Here is a 17,099-nt window from a genome sequence, read left to right as displayed (position 1 = left end):
CTATAACAATAAATAATTATAGGTTCTTGGTGCAGATATTTTTCCAAAATGTTTTTTCGGATAAAAATATTGTACCACCTAGTGCTGGATCATATAGGCATGTAAAGGAAACTATCTTTTTACACAATTCATGAAACAGAGAGAAAATATGAAAATGACAAATGAATATCCAGCACTTCAGCCATTGTTTTTCCTATAAGGTTTACCCTCAATCACATAACCATCACGTACAGACAAAATCACCTGATACAACCCATTCCTAAATACCTTAAATAAATTTCAAATGTGATAAATGTCATGTCATGGTCACTGGCCAGCCAATCCAACTAAAAACAGGCAACCCATGACAAATAAAAAATGCCAAATATCCCCATATGTTTTTCCCCATATATTGTAGGCATTTCGTGATGTATGATTTATGCCAGTTCAACCAAGATTCTAAGAGGATGCAGTAAGTGTAATATAATGCTTTTTAAGTCTTTAATAGCTAATGCTTTTAAGTCTTTAATAGCTAATGCTTCAATGTTATTCTCTGTTTTTGTTATGTCAGAATTATGATTTTAGGTGAGTTAAAAGACACTGGAAGCAAAGCTGCTTTATACCTAACATCATTAATTATTCTAGTGTAGAATCTTACAGCCTTGACAAGTTAGTGAGGTTAGTGAGGTTTGGGCTTGTAGATCTGGAACTGCCTGTATGCTTCCTTCTGCACCCTCAACATCTGCTCAAGCTTATACATTAATAAATGAATACATGTTACAATATCACAACGAGTCCCCATCTCCCCCCCAGTAAAGTAGGCCTGTATCTACTGTGAACTTCTTACAGAATGGCAGAACAAATTGATGCAGAGAATTAGTAGGAGTTCTAAGCAATTAAGGTATATCGCTCTTTTAGAAGTTTATGTTTAGAAAAGATTTTAAAGATTTCCCCCCCAAAGCACTTGATTACATTCAAAGAATTTTTTTAAAAAACAACAACACATAACACCTTCAAGCGATGTAGGTATACTGAGAAGCCTTTCTCACTCGGAAAGCTATGGACAGCTCAGTGCAGTGCATTATATGTAATCAAGGCAAACATTGCTTGAGCACATATCTACAGAACATGGAGATATATTCAATAACCTACCCCCTACCCCAATATCAGCAATCAGCTTTTTGTTCATAATCACAGGCTTACTGTTTCATTCTAATGCTGTCTTCTGTCACATTCACTTTTCTTGGCAATTTTTTTTTTTTTTGGCACATACAGAACTTTATGGCAGATTTCATCAAATAATTAGTTTTAGTCTGAAGAGCAGGCAGTTATTCAAGAGAAACATTACAGAGAAGTACCTTTACCTATTGCAGTCGACATGAAGCAGGAGGTGGGATGCACTAAGTGATAACGCAATCTTATGCCACTGTCCATCTGCCAGCCGATACGGAAATACTTCTGTTCTTGACTTTCCATTAAATCTGTAGTGATATCTTATTTCATCTCTCAGGCCACTGCTTTCCAGTTCAAAGTAACTGCATTTAAAAAGAAGAGGAATCAATTTCATTTTACCTGCCGTGCACTATTCAGTCATGTGTTCTGCAAATTAATGAAAACATTTGCTCTTGAAAATTACATTTATTATTATGCCTCTGTGTTTATTTAAACATGCATGTGTATGTGATAATGCTAGCCACCCACCCAAAATACAGCCTCCAAATATAACATCTAGGCTAGGCATCAGTCATGCACCATTCAAAGCCATTCTCATTACAGACTAGAAATCTCACGCACCTGACAGAGTCTGCTCCCAGATTTGAGATGGTCCACAGTAAAGGGCCCCCTAGTGGTCACATCATGGTTAGGGTCACACCATTTCCCCTCTCCCCCCCTTTCTCATTCAAACTGCCCCCTCTGCTGACACACCAGTTAGATATTTAAAAAGATGCCACTGGTTCAAAAAGAAGTTGATTTTTCTAAGCTTAACTGATGCATGGGGTCACAGCAGATCAGCAGAAGCTGTGAGTCAGTAGTTTCTCATCCTTGGTTTACTGAAATCTGTGACTGTAGCCAATGCCTCAGAGAGATGGGCATTCTGGGAAATGAGCGTAGCAGTTACAGACAGGTATTTAGAGCTGCTCAGAATGGCAAGTTGAGATTGAGTTAAAAAGGGCTGAGAGCAGATGCCAGTACTGGGACCTTGGCAAGTGCACAAGGATGCATGCCAGCAGTTGAAACATGCCATGGCACCTAGGTACTGAAGATTTTCCTTGGCAGCTATTAAAATACAGGGGGAGAGACCTTTAAAAGTTAACATTCGCAGCTTTGAAGGTGAGTTTTTGTTCATTCTATTCCTCCCCCCCCCCCCATCTTTCTGACTTCAGTCTGCTTTCTTTATAACAAAAGTCTGGTAAACTTTTGACAAGGGAAAAACACATGGAATGCTGTGCAATATATATCAGTTACCATTTTTTCCACAAGAAAAAAATATTGACCCACACTGTGAAATGGAAAACCCTGACAGACTCGCTCATGCAATAAATTACTGACTAGAAACTTGTGCACAAATGCATGTTTGGCAAAAGAGAGAGAAAGGATAAAAAATGAGTTTGCATCATCTAACACACATCAAGTTTTAACTGCCATTAAATGTATCTAAGTAGCAAAACAAAGTATTTTAATATTAAATGAAATGTTTAAATTAAATATTTCAACTTGAAAATGAACTTGAAGAGAAGTCAAAAATAACCTAGAAACTCATGGCAGGAGCACGCCAGCATTAAATTGATGGAATAAGTGAAGTTAACTCTTTATTAGAAGAAACAAGATCTGTTCAGGACTGCCAGGCCTAGTGAGCACAGCAACTCTTCTTCGGCAGGCCTTTCCGCTATGAGGCAGTTGTAGAGACTAAGGGTCCCCCCCTTCCCACAGCTACCTAAGTCTCCTCCTCTACCAGGTTCTTCCCAAGCAATCTGAGACTATGACAGCATGCCTGTCTTTGCTCCTCCCACGCATGCCCCTCCTAGTCCTGGGAGACCACAGAAAAGGGGAGCTTATCAAAGCAGGAGGGGGAGACACCTTTGCTTCCCCACCTGGCTGATTCTTCTTTGTATCTTGGCCTCCCTCCTCTCCTGCTTCCGCTTCTAGGATTCTCTCTGTCACAGGCTCTCCCTGCTCTCTAAAACCTGTTATGTCTTCAGCTTCTGACACTTCCTCTTTCTAGTCTTTTCCCTCTTTTTCCTCTGACCACTCATTATTATCCCACCGCCAATCAAGGGCTCTGAGCCTTCTTCCCATGGGGGTTTCCCATCAGGTGCCTCCCACCATTCCTCTGTGTCCAGCCAGGCCATGGCACTCATCAAAGCAAACCCAAACACAGTAATCCTACTACGCAGGGCATAGAAATGCATACACCAACAAACTGAAGATGCATATCTGGAAAAGGTTCCATTTTCTTGTTTAAGCAGAACACATCAGCAATGGGAAAAACAAACTGGGCTCTTAAAAGTGGCCAACGGTTTTCTGTTTAAAGATGCCCCCTGTTTTAAGGAACATCCAGTCCAAGTCTGGTTTGATGATAACAAGGAAGATCAGGAGCCTTGAAGTTATCCATCAATAGTTAGGACCCATACAACAGAGAAGGCATACATGTCACCTGGACACAGACTTCCCCACTATATTGAGATGTATTGTATTTTTATTTAAACTACAGTAATAGCAGTGGCCAGAGGATTGGAAAAGATCAGTCTACATCCCAATCCCAAAGAAGGGCAGTGCCAAAGAATGCTCCAACTACTGCACAATTCCACTCATTTCACACACTAGCAAGGTGATGCTTAAAATTCTACAAGGCAGGCTTAAGCAGTATGTGGACTGAGAACTCCCAGAAGTGCAAGCTGGATTTCGAAGGGGCAGAGGAACCAGAGACCAAATTGCAAACATGTGCTGGATTATGGAGAAAGCTAGAGATTTCCAGAAAAACATCTACTTCTGCTTCATTGACTACGCAAAAGCCTTTGACTGTGTCGACCACAGCTAATTATGGCAAGTTCTTAAAGAAATGGGAGTGCCTGATCACCTCATCTGCCTCCTGAGAAATCTCTATGTGGGACAAGAAGCTACAGTTAGAACTGATTGGTTCAAAATTGGGAAAGGAGTAGAACGAGGCTGTATATTGTCTCCCTGCTAATTTAACTGATATGCAGAATTCATAATGCGAAAGACTGGAAGGGATGAATCCGAAGTCGGAATAAATATCAACAACCTCAGATATGCAGATGACAAAACCTTGATGGCAGAAAGTGAGGAAGAATTAAAGAACCTTTTAATGAGGGTGAAAGAGGAGAGCGCAAAATATGGTCTGAAGCTCAACATCAAAAAAACGAAGATCATGGCCACTGGTCCCATCACCACCTGGCAAACAGAAGGGGAAGAAATGGAGGCAGGGAGAGACTTTACTTTCTTGGGTTTCCATGATCATTGCAGAAGGTGACAGCAGTCACAAAATTAAAAGATGCCTGCTTCTTGGGAGAAAAGCAATGACAAACCTAGACAGCATCTTAAAAAGCAGAGACATCACCTTGCTGACAAAGGTCCCTATAGTTAAAGCTACGGTTTTCCCAGTAGTGATGTATGGAAGTGAGAGCTGGACCATAAAGAAGGCTGATCGCCAAAGAATTGATGCTTTTGAATTATGGTGCTGGAGGAGTCTCTTGAGAGTCCCATGGACTGCAAGGAGATCAAACCTCTCCATTCTTAAGGAAATCAGCCCTGAGTGCTCACTGGAAGGACAGATCCTGAAGCTGAGGCTCCAATACTTTGGCCACCTCATGAGAAGAGAAGACTCCCTGGAAAAGACCCTGATGTTGGGAAAGATGGAGGGCACAAGGAGAAGGGGACGACAGAGGACAAGATGGTTGGACAGCGTTCTTGAAGCTACCAACATGAGTTTGACCAAACTGTGGGAGGCAGTGGAAGACAGGAGTGCCTGACATGCTCTGGTCCAGGGGGTCACGAAGAGTCAGACACGACTAAATGACTAAACAACAACAATCACTTCTAAATTTGCATCTATGCATATAAATTAGCAGATGCAAAATTTATGCATATTGATGTTCTCTACCTTTTTTTGTAAGGAGACATACAAATCCTTCCCACCCCCCAAGTGTAAGTAGCCATCCTATGTGTTGGGATACTGCCAGGGAGACAAAGTCCATCATGACTCCACGCCGCCTCCGGACGTCCATCGATCTCCCGTAGACACGCAGTATCAACAATTAGCAACGCAAGCTCCAGAAATAGCTTGCCACATTCCAGAGCTGATGCACGCTCTATCAGCAGATAATGCACAGCGAAAGATGCACTCAGGAGAGCATTATTTACAAGTTTATTCAGCGTTGATCAGAACAAAGAAAACATGACTGCCTGCTTCAGTGTCTCAGACACAGAGAGAGAAACGAAAGCAAAGACACAACAGAAACATCCTGTGAACAGGAAATACGCAGGCTGTGACACAAACATCCTGCTCCCTTTTAAGGTGGAGCGGAAATATCCTAACACTATGGGCTTTCAATAAAGGAGGGGGAAGCTTTGATCAAGGGAGTTATAACTACAGTATACACCTTAAAACTCATTTTATGATTACAATTTATTTTAGTTTTGCTGTCACTCAGCAACAAGCACTGTCAGTCTTAGGAAGCTAGAAGCTGCTTCTAGCACTTTGCTGTCAAAGAAATCAGTGAGACAAGTACTGTCAGGGAAGCTCCATTCAGAACTTAAATGGTTCATAATTGCCTTCTCTTGTCAAAGAACAAAAAGATCCCTTGTTGGGCTCTTTCCCCTTTTTTCTTCAGAAATGCTGTACAGAAGACAAATTAAGAAAAGAGCCTAAAGTAGCTCATAGAAAAAAGCAAGTTTTAATAGTCTGGGAGCCACATATTGTTCAAAGGTATTTGTAATCCAAAACCACCTGGAGTTGAAAAACCACTACTTTTTCCAAAATTTTACTCAAAAAAATGGAACATTAGATACTAGGTGATAATTATCCAGAATTATCCAAGTCTCCATATTTTGTTTTAGTGTTTTAAACAAGGTTCAAGCACTGCTTATGACTGTCCACTCCACTCCAAAAGGCATTAAGGTAAAGGTAAAGGTACCCCTGTCCGTACGGGCCAGTCGTGTCCGACTCTAGGGCTGTGCACCCATCTCACTTAAGAGGCCGGGGGCCAGCGCTGTCCGGAGACACTTCCGGGTCACGTGGCCAGCGTAACGAAGCTGCTCTGGCGAGCCAGCACCAGCGCAGCACACAGAAACGCCGTTTACCTTCCCGCTATAGAACGGTACCTATTTATCTACTTGCACTTAGGGGTGCTTTCGAACTGCTAGGTGGGCAGGAGCTGGGACCGAACGATGGGAGCTCACCCCGCCGCGGGGATTTGAACCGCCAACCATGCAATCGGCAAGCCCTAGGCACTGAGGTTTTACCCACAGCGCCACCCGCATCCCCTCCAAAAGGCATTACGCAACTCTAAAGTCGAAATGGCAAGTCCAGTCCTATCCAGTTTTAAGATTCAGGAAGGGCAAGTAATTTGCCCACTTCATCGGACTACACAAGCTGAAATCTATCAAGGATGAAATTATTTTGGGGGGCTCCAAATTAAGAAAACACTCCTCAGTACTACCCGTGTATAAGACAAGCCTGAATTTTAAACCTAATTTTTTGGTAAAAAAAACAACCCTAGTCTTATACACGGAAAAATACGGTAACTAGATGGAACCCTGGCTGCATCCATCTCTGACTGTTAAAATGATGGCAGCCAAGTGAGAACAAATGCAAGTGGTTTTGTCTGCATAATATCTGTGAGATATAATGCAAATAAGTCACAGTGAGTCTTTGAGGGTTCCATCAGATCTCCTAAGTCTTTTTTTGCTTGGAAATGTGTTCCAGTGAACTAATGTTCACTAATGTGTTCCAGTGAACTAAATGTGGCATTACCATGCTTAGGATGGGGCATTAAAGTCTCATTTATTTTTATATTCCAAGAGTACCATCTTTTGCATGTTTGTTGTTGTTGTTGTTGTTTAGTCATTTAGTCGTGTCCGACTCTTCGTGACCCCCTGGACCAGAGCATGTCAGGCACTCCTGTCTTCCACTGCCTCCCACAGTTTGGTCAAACTCATGTTGGTAGCTTCAAGAACGCTGTCCAACCATCTTGTCCTCTGTCGTCCCCTTCTCCTTGTGCCCTCCATCTTTCCCAACATCAGGGTCTTTTCCAGGGAGTCTTCTCTTCTCATGAGGTGGCCAAAGTATTGGAGCCTCAGCTTCAGGATCTATCCTTCCAGTGAGCTCTCAGGGCTGATTTCCTTAAGAATGGAGAGGTTTGATCTCCTTGCAGTCCATGGGACTCTCAAGAGTCTCCTCCAGCACCATAATTCAAAAGCATCAATTCTTTGGCGATCAGCCTTCTTTATGGTCCACCTCTCACTTCCATACATCACTGCTGGGTAAACTATAGCTTTTACTATATGGACCTTTGTTGGCAAGGTGATGTCTCTACTTTTTAAAGATGCTGTCTAGGTTTGTCATTGCTTTCCTCCCAAGAAGCAGGCGTCTCTTAATTTCATGGCTGCTGTCACCATCTGCAGTGATCATGGAGCCCAAGAAAGTAAAATCTCTCACTGCCTTCATTTCTTCCCCTTCTATTTGCCAGGTGGTGATGGGACCAGTGGCCATGATCTTCGTTTTTTTGATGTTGAGCTTCAGACCATATTTTGCGCTCTCCTCCTTCACCCTCAATAAAAGGTTCTTTAATTCCTCCTCACTTTCTGCCATCAAGGTTGTGTCATCTGCATATCTGAGGTTGTTGATATTTCTTCCAGCAATCTTAATTCCGGCTTGGGATTCATCCAGCCCAGCCTTTCGCATGATGAATTCTGCATATAAGTTAAATAAACAGGGAGACAAAATACAGCCTTGTCGTACTCCTTTCCCAATTTTGAACCAATCAGTTGTTCCATATCCAGTTCTAACTGTAGCTTCTTGACCCACATGGAGATTTCTCAGGAGACAGATGAGGTGATCAGGCACGCCCATTTCTTTAAGAACTTGCCATAGTTTGCTGTGGTCGACACAGTCAAAGGCTTTTGCATAGTCAATGAAGCAGAAGTAGATGTCTTTCTGGAACTCTCTAGCTTTCTCCATAATCCAGCGCATGTTTGCAATTTGGTCTCTGGTTCCTCTGCCTCTTCTAAATCCAGCTTGCACTTCTGGGAGTTCTCGGTCCACATACTGCTTGAGTCTTCCTTGTAGAATTTTAAGCATAACCTTGCTAGCATGTGAAATGAGTGCAATTGTGCGGTAGTTGGAGCATTCTTTGGCACTGCCCTTTTTTGGGATTGGGATGTAGACTGATCTTCTCCAATCCTCTGGCCACTGCTGAGTTTTCCAAACCTGCTGGCATATTGAGTGTAGCACCTTAACAGCAGCATCTTTTAAAATTTTAAATAGTTCAGCTGGAATATCATCACTTCCACTGGCCTTGTTATTTGCAGTGCTTTCTAAGGCCCATTTGACTTCACTCTCCAGGATGTCTGGCTCAAGGTCAGCAACCACACTACCTGGGGTGTATGAGACATCCATATCTTTCTGGTATAATTCCTCTGTGTATTCTTGCCACCTCTTCTTGATGTCTTCTGCTTCTGTTAGGTCCTTACCACTTTTGTCCTTTATTATGGTAATCTTTGAACGAAATGTTCCTTTCATATCTCCAATTTTCTTGAACAGATCTCTGGTTCTTCCCATTCTGTTGTTTTCCTCTATTTCTTTGCATTGCATTTCTTTGCATGTTTACTTACTCTGTAAGCTACGAGTTGTATTCTTAGGCAACAGCTCAAAGCTCAATTACCAGGGAGCAAGAACTGTGGCATTTGTAGGACTTGTTTTTGAGTAACATGTACAGGCAACACGCATCTGATCAGGGCCCCATGCCTTTGCTTCACACTAGGTCAGGTAGCAAGGTGTTGGATGGACAGATTGGAATTGGTCAGATCTTTAAATAAAAATGACTGGGGTCTTTTGTCAGTAGAAACACACCTATCCTGTTTGGGCTTTATTGTTTCTTGCTTTTTTATGTCTGAGTTAACAAGCAAGCATGAGGCAAGGTGAGCAGAAGTCACCAAACTGGTAATGCACAAAAGGGAAGAACCTTTATCTCTTAACCTTCATTTCTTCTTTCAAGTTCTTATAGCTATTTTAGGCAAAGCAAGGAACAAGCATTTAAGATACTCTACAGGGACCACAGCAAAAAATGAAAACAAGTTAGGTCTTGCAGCATTCACCATTTCCAAAAAGGAATTTCCTGCTGCTGAACACAGTCAGTAAGGCTAAATGGAAGCTGGCTATTATAGACAATATATGCCATGCTATTCTCCAGAAAAACAACACATCAACAGCTAAATATCAACCAAAAAAGACCAAATTATTTAATTCTTTCTCCCTTTTTCTTGGTTTTACTATTCTATAGACTTTACTTAGACCATGTCTAAAATGTTTTTGGCAAAGAGTTTGCTTGTCATGGTGACTGTTTGAAGTTGTAGGTCATGACTTAATAACAATCCCAAAGATGTGCTTTGCCCAGGTAGTGTTTATCTATGTACACTCTTTTTTTACAGATTATATATAGGAAATCAGAGTACAAAAATACATATATCTTCAGAGTAGGCTGCAAAATTACTAGGTGCTTTTGTTATAGGTGGCAGGTAGATGAATTCAGCACACTAGCTCAGCATTTGAAAAACTGCTTCATTGGGACAGGATAACACAAGCAGCTGCCTAGACAGTAGAATCATTATGTCTTCAGGCAATATCTATCTATGTCCAACAAAATCCTCCCAGCTTACTGTATTCCACCCAATGCAATTCTGGTAGGTTAGATGTAAGAGGTGCTTCTACCTAGCAATCATAGTAAGCATTATTTTTTGAGAACACCACAATTCTATGTTGCAAAGGCTTCTAAAGAGACACAACTATAATTTGTCTGTGCATTAACTATTCAGCTGAACCTACCAATCTAAACACAACCGAAGTGATTCAGAGTTTAAGATATGGTTTTTACATAACTTTATGCATGAGCTAAAATAATAGTTTTGAGACACATTATTTTATCTAGTGCTGAAGCACCAACTCCTTTATGCATTTTTTCCCTACTGGATTGTGAACATAGCTGTCAGCAATGGCCTTTATTCTTATTTTTTCAGAGCAATCCTTGCCTACATATCTGGCTGAAAGTGGTTAAGATGGGGTGAAGGTGTCTCTGCTGGCTGGGAGCAACTTCGTGGATGTGGTGGAACATCTACTATGGAGCCCCCACCCTGTTCCTATGAGTTAATGCCAGCAGGAAGCTATGCAGGTTTAGATCTACAGTTGATAGCATATTTGCCAGCATTAAGCCCCCAAAACAGGGCATTTCAAGGGTGAAGAGGAGGCAGCCTCACTCCTTCAAGAAAGTACTCCCAAGATCAGGCTTCTCAATTATGTCAGCTTGGAGCTTGCATAGTTAATCACGCCCAAACCCCCAAAGTCAATTGGGACACTGCATGCATATTTTAAAACACAACTACCTGATAGAGTAAAGAAGAAACAGGAGATCTAAAAACATGAATATGTCATGTGGCAAAGGTACTGTATTTGAGAGCAGAAGCCGTAAAGGGAAGCAGTAAAGCAGTCTAGAAATGTTGAGAAATGCTGTAAAGCTGCACAATCACTCTGTATGCTGAATCACTGTGACTCATCCTGAGGATGACTCATTCTCTGTATAAATGTATTGGATCTACTTGCAGGCAGACAGTTTGGAACCTGTTAGTTTGGAGACAGTTTTGGAGCCTGTGAGCTGTGGAGCCATGTGTTAGGGTGGAGTCAGTGTGTGTATGGAGCCGGAGTCAGAAGTAAAGCCGGTACTCTGTGTATGCTCTGAAGCTAGTTTAAATCTTCTATACACTATGCTGTGTTATTTGCAAACAAGTTTTAACTCAGTAAAGCTTTTATTCTTTTACTGAAGAAGACTCTGCGTTATTAATCTACACTGCGCATCAGAAAAATCTTCCTATAAAAAACTATCATCAATTTCTATATAAAAAACCAACCAAATCAATTTCTATATAAATTACTGCATCAGCAGTAATTTAATAAACCATTCCAACTCTAACTACCAAAGGTCTTTCCATTTGCTACCCACTGGCCAAAACGGATAATCATAGACCTTCATCATTTCAGAAGTTCCATAACTTCCAGGCTATAAAAATAAAGGGCTTCTTTGTTTGCTAAAGACAGCACTCATACAGTAAGGGAACACAAAGCAGCTGCCCATCAAATGATCCTTAAACGCTTATAGGGTTTGCCTGTTCGCACTACCCAAGTTGCCAATTATTTTTGGCAAGGGTTGCTAGTCATCTTAAAACATTCATTGAAGCCCATCTTCAGCTTACACTACTTGGTTTTCAGAATCCTGCTCCCTTTCTTAAAAAAAAAAAATGCAGCTGATTTTGCATTATTTTACAAACTGTCATTCCTCCCGCTACCCACCCCGATCCAGACAGAAGGGAGAATGGACTTTTATGGGAAATATGTGTAAATTACCACAGGACGACGAAAAATGATATGTAATCCAATTAATGTCACTGGAAACAATGGTGCAGGAATATGTTCCTGAAGTAATATGCTGTATATTTGCCAAGTCAGAGACACTCAGAACTACAAGGCTGTTGAGATCTTCCCAGTGGTAGTACTACTATATATGGCTTAAATGGTTCAGCATATAAATATTAATGAAGCTTGTGGCTTCTGTCATGCAACATAAAGGTTAATGGGTACATTTCTGTTTTTCCATTTCTTGAATACTGTACATTCTAGAATCTGATATGCATATATACAAGTGTTACAAAAAGTCACCGAATCCTTTAGGTTTCCTATTAGTGTTTGAAGTAATTTGTGAAGAATCATTTTTTCTTAATTAAGTTTTTCATTTTTTATTCATTACATTGTTACATGTAAACCTGGCATGCACTAGCTCTTCTTCAATACATTTTATCATTTATCCCCTCTTTGTGAAGTCAGAGGGGGAAAGAATGCAGCACTGTATGTAGGAAAGATTGTTCTTTGGAGAGCCCAATTCCCACAGTTCCTGGAAGAACCAATTGTCAATTCTAAATGGAATTCAATCTTGTGACAGCAGACATTTCATAAAATTTACATACCTTTTGCAAAAATAAAAACGAACCTCAAAGCAGTTTACAATTACCAGTAAAATAGTTAAAAACTATTTAAAATATTTTTTAAAATAATTAAAACTGACTGTAAACTAAAAAAGAAACACTGTTTGCCTACACTGCCTTAAAGGTAAAGGACCCCTGACAGTTAAGTCCAGCCGCAGACGACTCTGGGGTTGCGGCGCTCATGTCACTTTACAGGCTGAGGGAGCCGGTGTTTGTCCACAGCCAGTTTTTCCGGGTCATGTGGCCAGCATGACTAAGCCGCTTCTGGCAAAACCAGAGCAGTGCACGGAAACACCGTTTACCTTCCCGCTGGAGCGGTACCTATTTATCTACTTGCACATTTTGCCATGCTTTTGAACTGCTAGTTTGGCAGGAGCTGGGACTGAGCAACGGGATTCGAGCATCGTGGGGATTCGAACCGCCGACCATCTGATCGGCAAGCCCAAGAGGCTCAGCGGTTTAGACCACAGCGCCACCCGCGTCCCTTATTGGGAGCCATTTTTAAAGTTTTTGAATGAGAACCTGTAGCCCTCTATATGTTGTTGCGACTATAACTCCCATCATCCCTGAGCACTACCTATGCTAGTTAGTGCTGAGAGGACTTAGTGCTGAGCAAACATATACATCTGATATATGTAATACTTTATTAGCAATACGTTTTTCATTTCACAAGAGTTCTGAATGTTAAGTTATACCAATGCAGCATTTGCCATCTTTTTATGAAAAGATGGCAAATTCTGAACTTACACTGTCAGTGGAGACAACTCCCACTGTTGGCCCCAAGTGTTAATAGCTACAAAATCCACAGTTGCACACTGTGGTCCTAATAAAAGATACTTTGGAGCTTTTCCTTATGGGACAAAATGGCCACTCTCAGGGACAGTCATTCAAACACTAAAAAGACAAAGCAGTAGGAAGTCAGGAAACCCTAAAAGGCAATAGAGGCCAAGAAATATTCATTTAATATAATTACGTACACAGACTCCTGGATGTGTGAAATCAATCAAACATTAGGAGAAATATTAACTCAGCAATGAAAACATATAGCATATAGCATTGAAGTTAAACAGACATCACAGTACTGTATAGCTCTAGTCAAATTAAAGTCCCTTTTATAGTATAATAAACACTGGAGTAGCCATTTTGTGTGTGTGCGTACAATTCTCCCTAACAGCAACATGACATTATCAAGACCCATTGCTCCCAAGTGCCTTGCTGTATTTGCAATCAAAACACACAGCGACAAGGAGTCGTGCTGCTCCAGGCAGTGGGTGACTGGATTACCAATTTTTAAAAGTTTAAAAGACAGGAACATATTTTACAGGAATGGAGGGAGCAATGCAGTCCTTGGGCTGCCTCATAAAGGAATCTCTGGGACTGCTCACATACCAGACACCTGTGTGCCTTCCCATTCCACTTAGTCTAGCCTTGAAATATAAGGGTTTGTGATGGATCAGTCTCTAAGTGGACTGAAAACTGGAACCAATGTCCACGTGACATTTTTTTTCTACACTGAGGAATTTTCTATGCAGATTAAAATCGGCACCCCTCGATATATTATGAAGCCCCATACCCACACATTGCTTGAAAGGTCTAAGAAATAAAAAAAGCGAAATAAGGGGGGGTTGGGGGAGATTTTGAAATTGCTGGTTAAAATCAGTGCGGCTTTGAAAGGTTCAGTCCATTTTGATTTAAAATGGTATCCAATTGTAGCCGAACATAGATGAAAACCTGTTCCTTGATCTCAGGAACCACCACACAAACTATGATGGTGATATTTTAAGAGGGATCCAAATGTGTATCAAAGAAACAAAACTTTTCAAAATATATAGTAGATAGTGCAGTTGAAATATGGCATATTTATTTTGCTGAAATTACACTGGAAAGATGGTACTTCAATGTATGTAGTCATGACAAAATAAAAAATTGTCCCATGACGTGCTTCTCACAAGTGTTCTACAACACAGAAATTCTCTAAGTAGGAAAAATGTCATGTGTGAGTCACCTCAGTTAAGCTGCATATGAAAGTTTGAAGGTAATTATGTGTACCAGATCTCTACAAATCTATGGGTGCCCCAGGGAATTGAAGTTAGGAGGAAAATGAATCAGAGATACCGGTACTCCCAAGAGTTCAGTACACTGAAAAGAAAAGAAAGGACCACAGTCTAACATATGCATATTTCTGCCCTCTTCATCAGCATAAGTAGGTATGCTAATCCAGAGATCTGAGAGTAAAGGCAGGGCGAAAGTGGAGCTGGCACTGCATTAGTCATTCTAGGCATTTTTAACAATTAAGCATCATGAATATAAGTGTTAATAAGGTAAGTTAACAGGCAATTTTCTATATCAAAAGTTTCTGCACTGCTCTTTAAACAAAAAAATAGCTTGATGATGTAGTCCACCAATCCTTCACCATCTTGCCTAGAGGACCGAACTCTGAGTTGAATTAAATAGCATTTCCTTTTGCTGCCATTCATAGCAGCTCATTTAGATCAGAAAAGAAACACATAAAAAACCTTCAATCAGCTAAAATTAATTTTGTTACTGTCTTATAAAGCCCACCCACAATACAGATTGTAGCAATAACAATTAGCTAAATGACATAAAGTATCAACTGAACACATAGACTGCATTCCTCTTGCTTTGTTAGATTCAGATTTCAGAAGCTGCCTGCTTATAAGTCAATTAAGTTTGTTTAATTTTGTGCTCTGGTTATTTGTAAATTCTTTAGGATTGTCTTTTATCTCTCTCTCTAGCCATTTGTAAAACCTGAAAACAATTTGCAGCAGTCACAGATTTGTAGCTCGTGGGTGAGATAGGAATAATACACACCAGACAATGGTCTTGGATGAGCACAGATCACAACTGAATTGATCATAAAGCAGGTAAGGTTGGCATGGGATGGTGACGTCACCTAGACAAGACTGTGTTTTGATTCTATGAGTCTATGGTCTGCTGCACCTTTCCCAGAAGCAAAATAGCCTAGCTTGCCCCAAAACAAAGTCTTGCTCAATCTTTTAACAGCCCCAAGTGGACTATGAGCTGCAGAATCACAAAGCAGCACTCTGGATGACTGTTTTTAGCCTCCATTGCAGATCATCAGAGAATCACAAGCCCAGGCCACAGCCATTTCCATAATGTCTGCCAGGGCTCAATGCAGTGAAGCAAAACTCTTACAACTTTCATCAGCATGTGCCATCCACTAGACATAATGCAACAACTTCAAGTCCCCTAGCTTTCTGCTGTGTTGGCAGTCCTAAAAAACAAATAAATCCAAAACTGACAGATATCAAGGTGCTCTTTCAGTAGGTTCGAAAATATAGTGACACCTGTCTTGTTGAAAGTCAATTAGATTTCCCATCCCAATGTCGATACCCAGCTACCAAAGAAATCAAGATTAACAAGGTCATTTTGCACACTTTCCTCCATAGCAGTACACTTTTCCATCAGGTTATTTTGTAAAGGAAGACAAAAAGAAAGAAAAGCAACTCAAATATGCTACAAAATCCATAGGCAATCAAAATAGAACCGCAATAATAATGACTCAAGTTCAGCAAAAAGTGGCACTTTAAAGCAACAATCTTTGGGAATGTCAGGGTCTAATATCTGGCTCAGTAATCATGTATCAAATCAGCTCACCTGCAAAGCTAAAGGCTAGTAGTGTGGTCTGAATTATGATGCGGCATCTTTTTTATGTCCTGCTGCAAGAACTGCCTTTGCAGTCAATGCTGACCTGACCTATAGGTTCAAGTTAATCACAAAACTTCACTCTTCCTGAATCCACCTCTAAAAAAACCACAAAAGAACCCTGAAGTCCGTCCACCATTCAATATTCTCAAACTTTGGCTACTATCTATTTATGCACTAAAGGTGATAAGACAACCTTAAAAAGAAGAGAAGGCTCTCATATTTTTAACAGTTCTAAACATAGTGAAATGTGACCAGTGCATTTTGTCATGCAAGGGTGGCAAAATGCCCTCTTATTTTCTGATATTCCCTTTTCTACTGTTATTGTGTGTATTCCCAGATCAGATATGGCCAGTAGGTGATGCTTCCTGGTTTCAACGTTTATTGTAGCTTTAAATCTTTATATATTTATTTGTATAATGAGGGCCTCATGATATAGCCAACTTATAATGAGGACGTCACTGTCTTTAAATATAATCAGGACTACATATCTAGATGATAAGGGCTTGTTCCTCACTTCGTTATTTAATTAGAATTTGGCCAACTGCCAGATACCTGCTTAGTTTGACAAGTTACCATGCCCAAGACATGAACTGTACTTAGCTCAGCCAGAAGGACTGCCTATGTCGTGAACTTTCTGTTGGCCTTGATCCATGCCAACAGGAGAAATAAGGCCCACACATGCACCCACTCCCAGGCCCCATTAGAGGAGGGCACCTGCTGATCTTGGCAGCTTCTTCTTCTTCTTCTCTGGCAATCACTCGTAGCCGAGTAAGATTGTCTTCCATAAACACGGTTTTAACAATGAGCCCATAACTGACTGTGGAGGCTAATTCTGGATCCACACGTCCTTCCACAGTGGGGACATTGGTTTCTGGGCGGAAGTTGATCATGGTGTGGATTTGCCAAGCGTGCCCTCCTCTTAGCACGTTTCTCCCTTGCATCCTGAGTTCGAGTATCTTCAAAGCCCATGACACCTTTGGTAAAGGCTGTTCTCCAACTAGAGCGCTCGCAGGCCAGTGTTTCCCAGTTTATACTACATTTTTTTAGATTTGCCTTTAGACAGTCTTTAAACCTCTTTTGTTGACCACCAGCATTACGCTTTCCATTTTTAAGTTCGGAATAGAGTAGTTGCTTTGGAAGACAATCATCAGGCATCTGCACAA

At 40.9% G+C, this 17,099-nt stretch overlaps 1 protein-coding gene across 4 annotated transcripts in view; it reads right to left on the bottom strand.

The window, feature by feature from the left end:
- NELL1 (neural EGFL like 1) overlaps positions 1 to 17,099 on the bottom strand; it is a 391,785-nt gene that overhangs the window by 314,891 nt on the left and 59,795 nt on the right. For all 4 annotated transcript variants that reach the window (XM_080983235.1, XM_080983238.1, XM_080983236.1 and 1 more), the window contains exon 4: positions 1,344 to 1,514. In XM_080983235.1, coding sequence (XP_080839361.1) covers positions 1,344 to 1,514 — 171 coding nt within the window. The remainder of the gene's footprint in view (positions 1 to 1,343; positions 1,515 to 17,099) is intronic.

This window comes from Podarcis pityusensis (assembly GCF_964106645.2).
Source record: "Podarcis pityusensis genome assembly, chromosome: 1".
Lineage (NCBI taxonomy): Eukaryota > Metazoa > Chordata > Lepidosauria > Squamata > Lacertidae > Podarcis > Podarcis pityusensis.
Note: the sequence above shows the minus strand (reverse complement) of the source record. Positions and strands in the feature narration are given on the sequence as shown.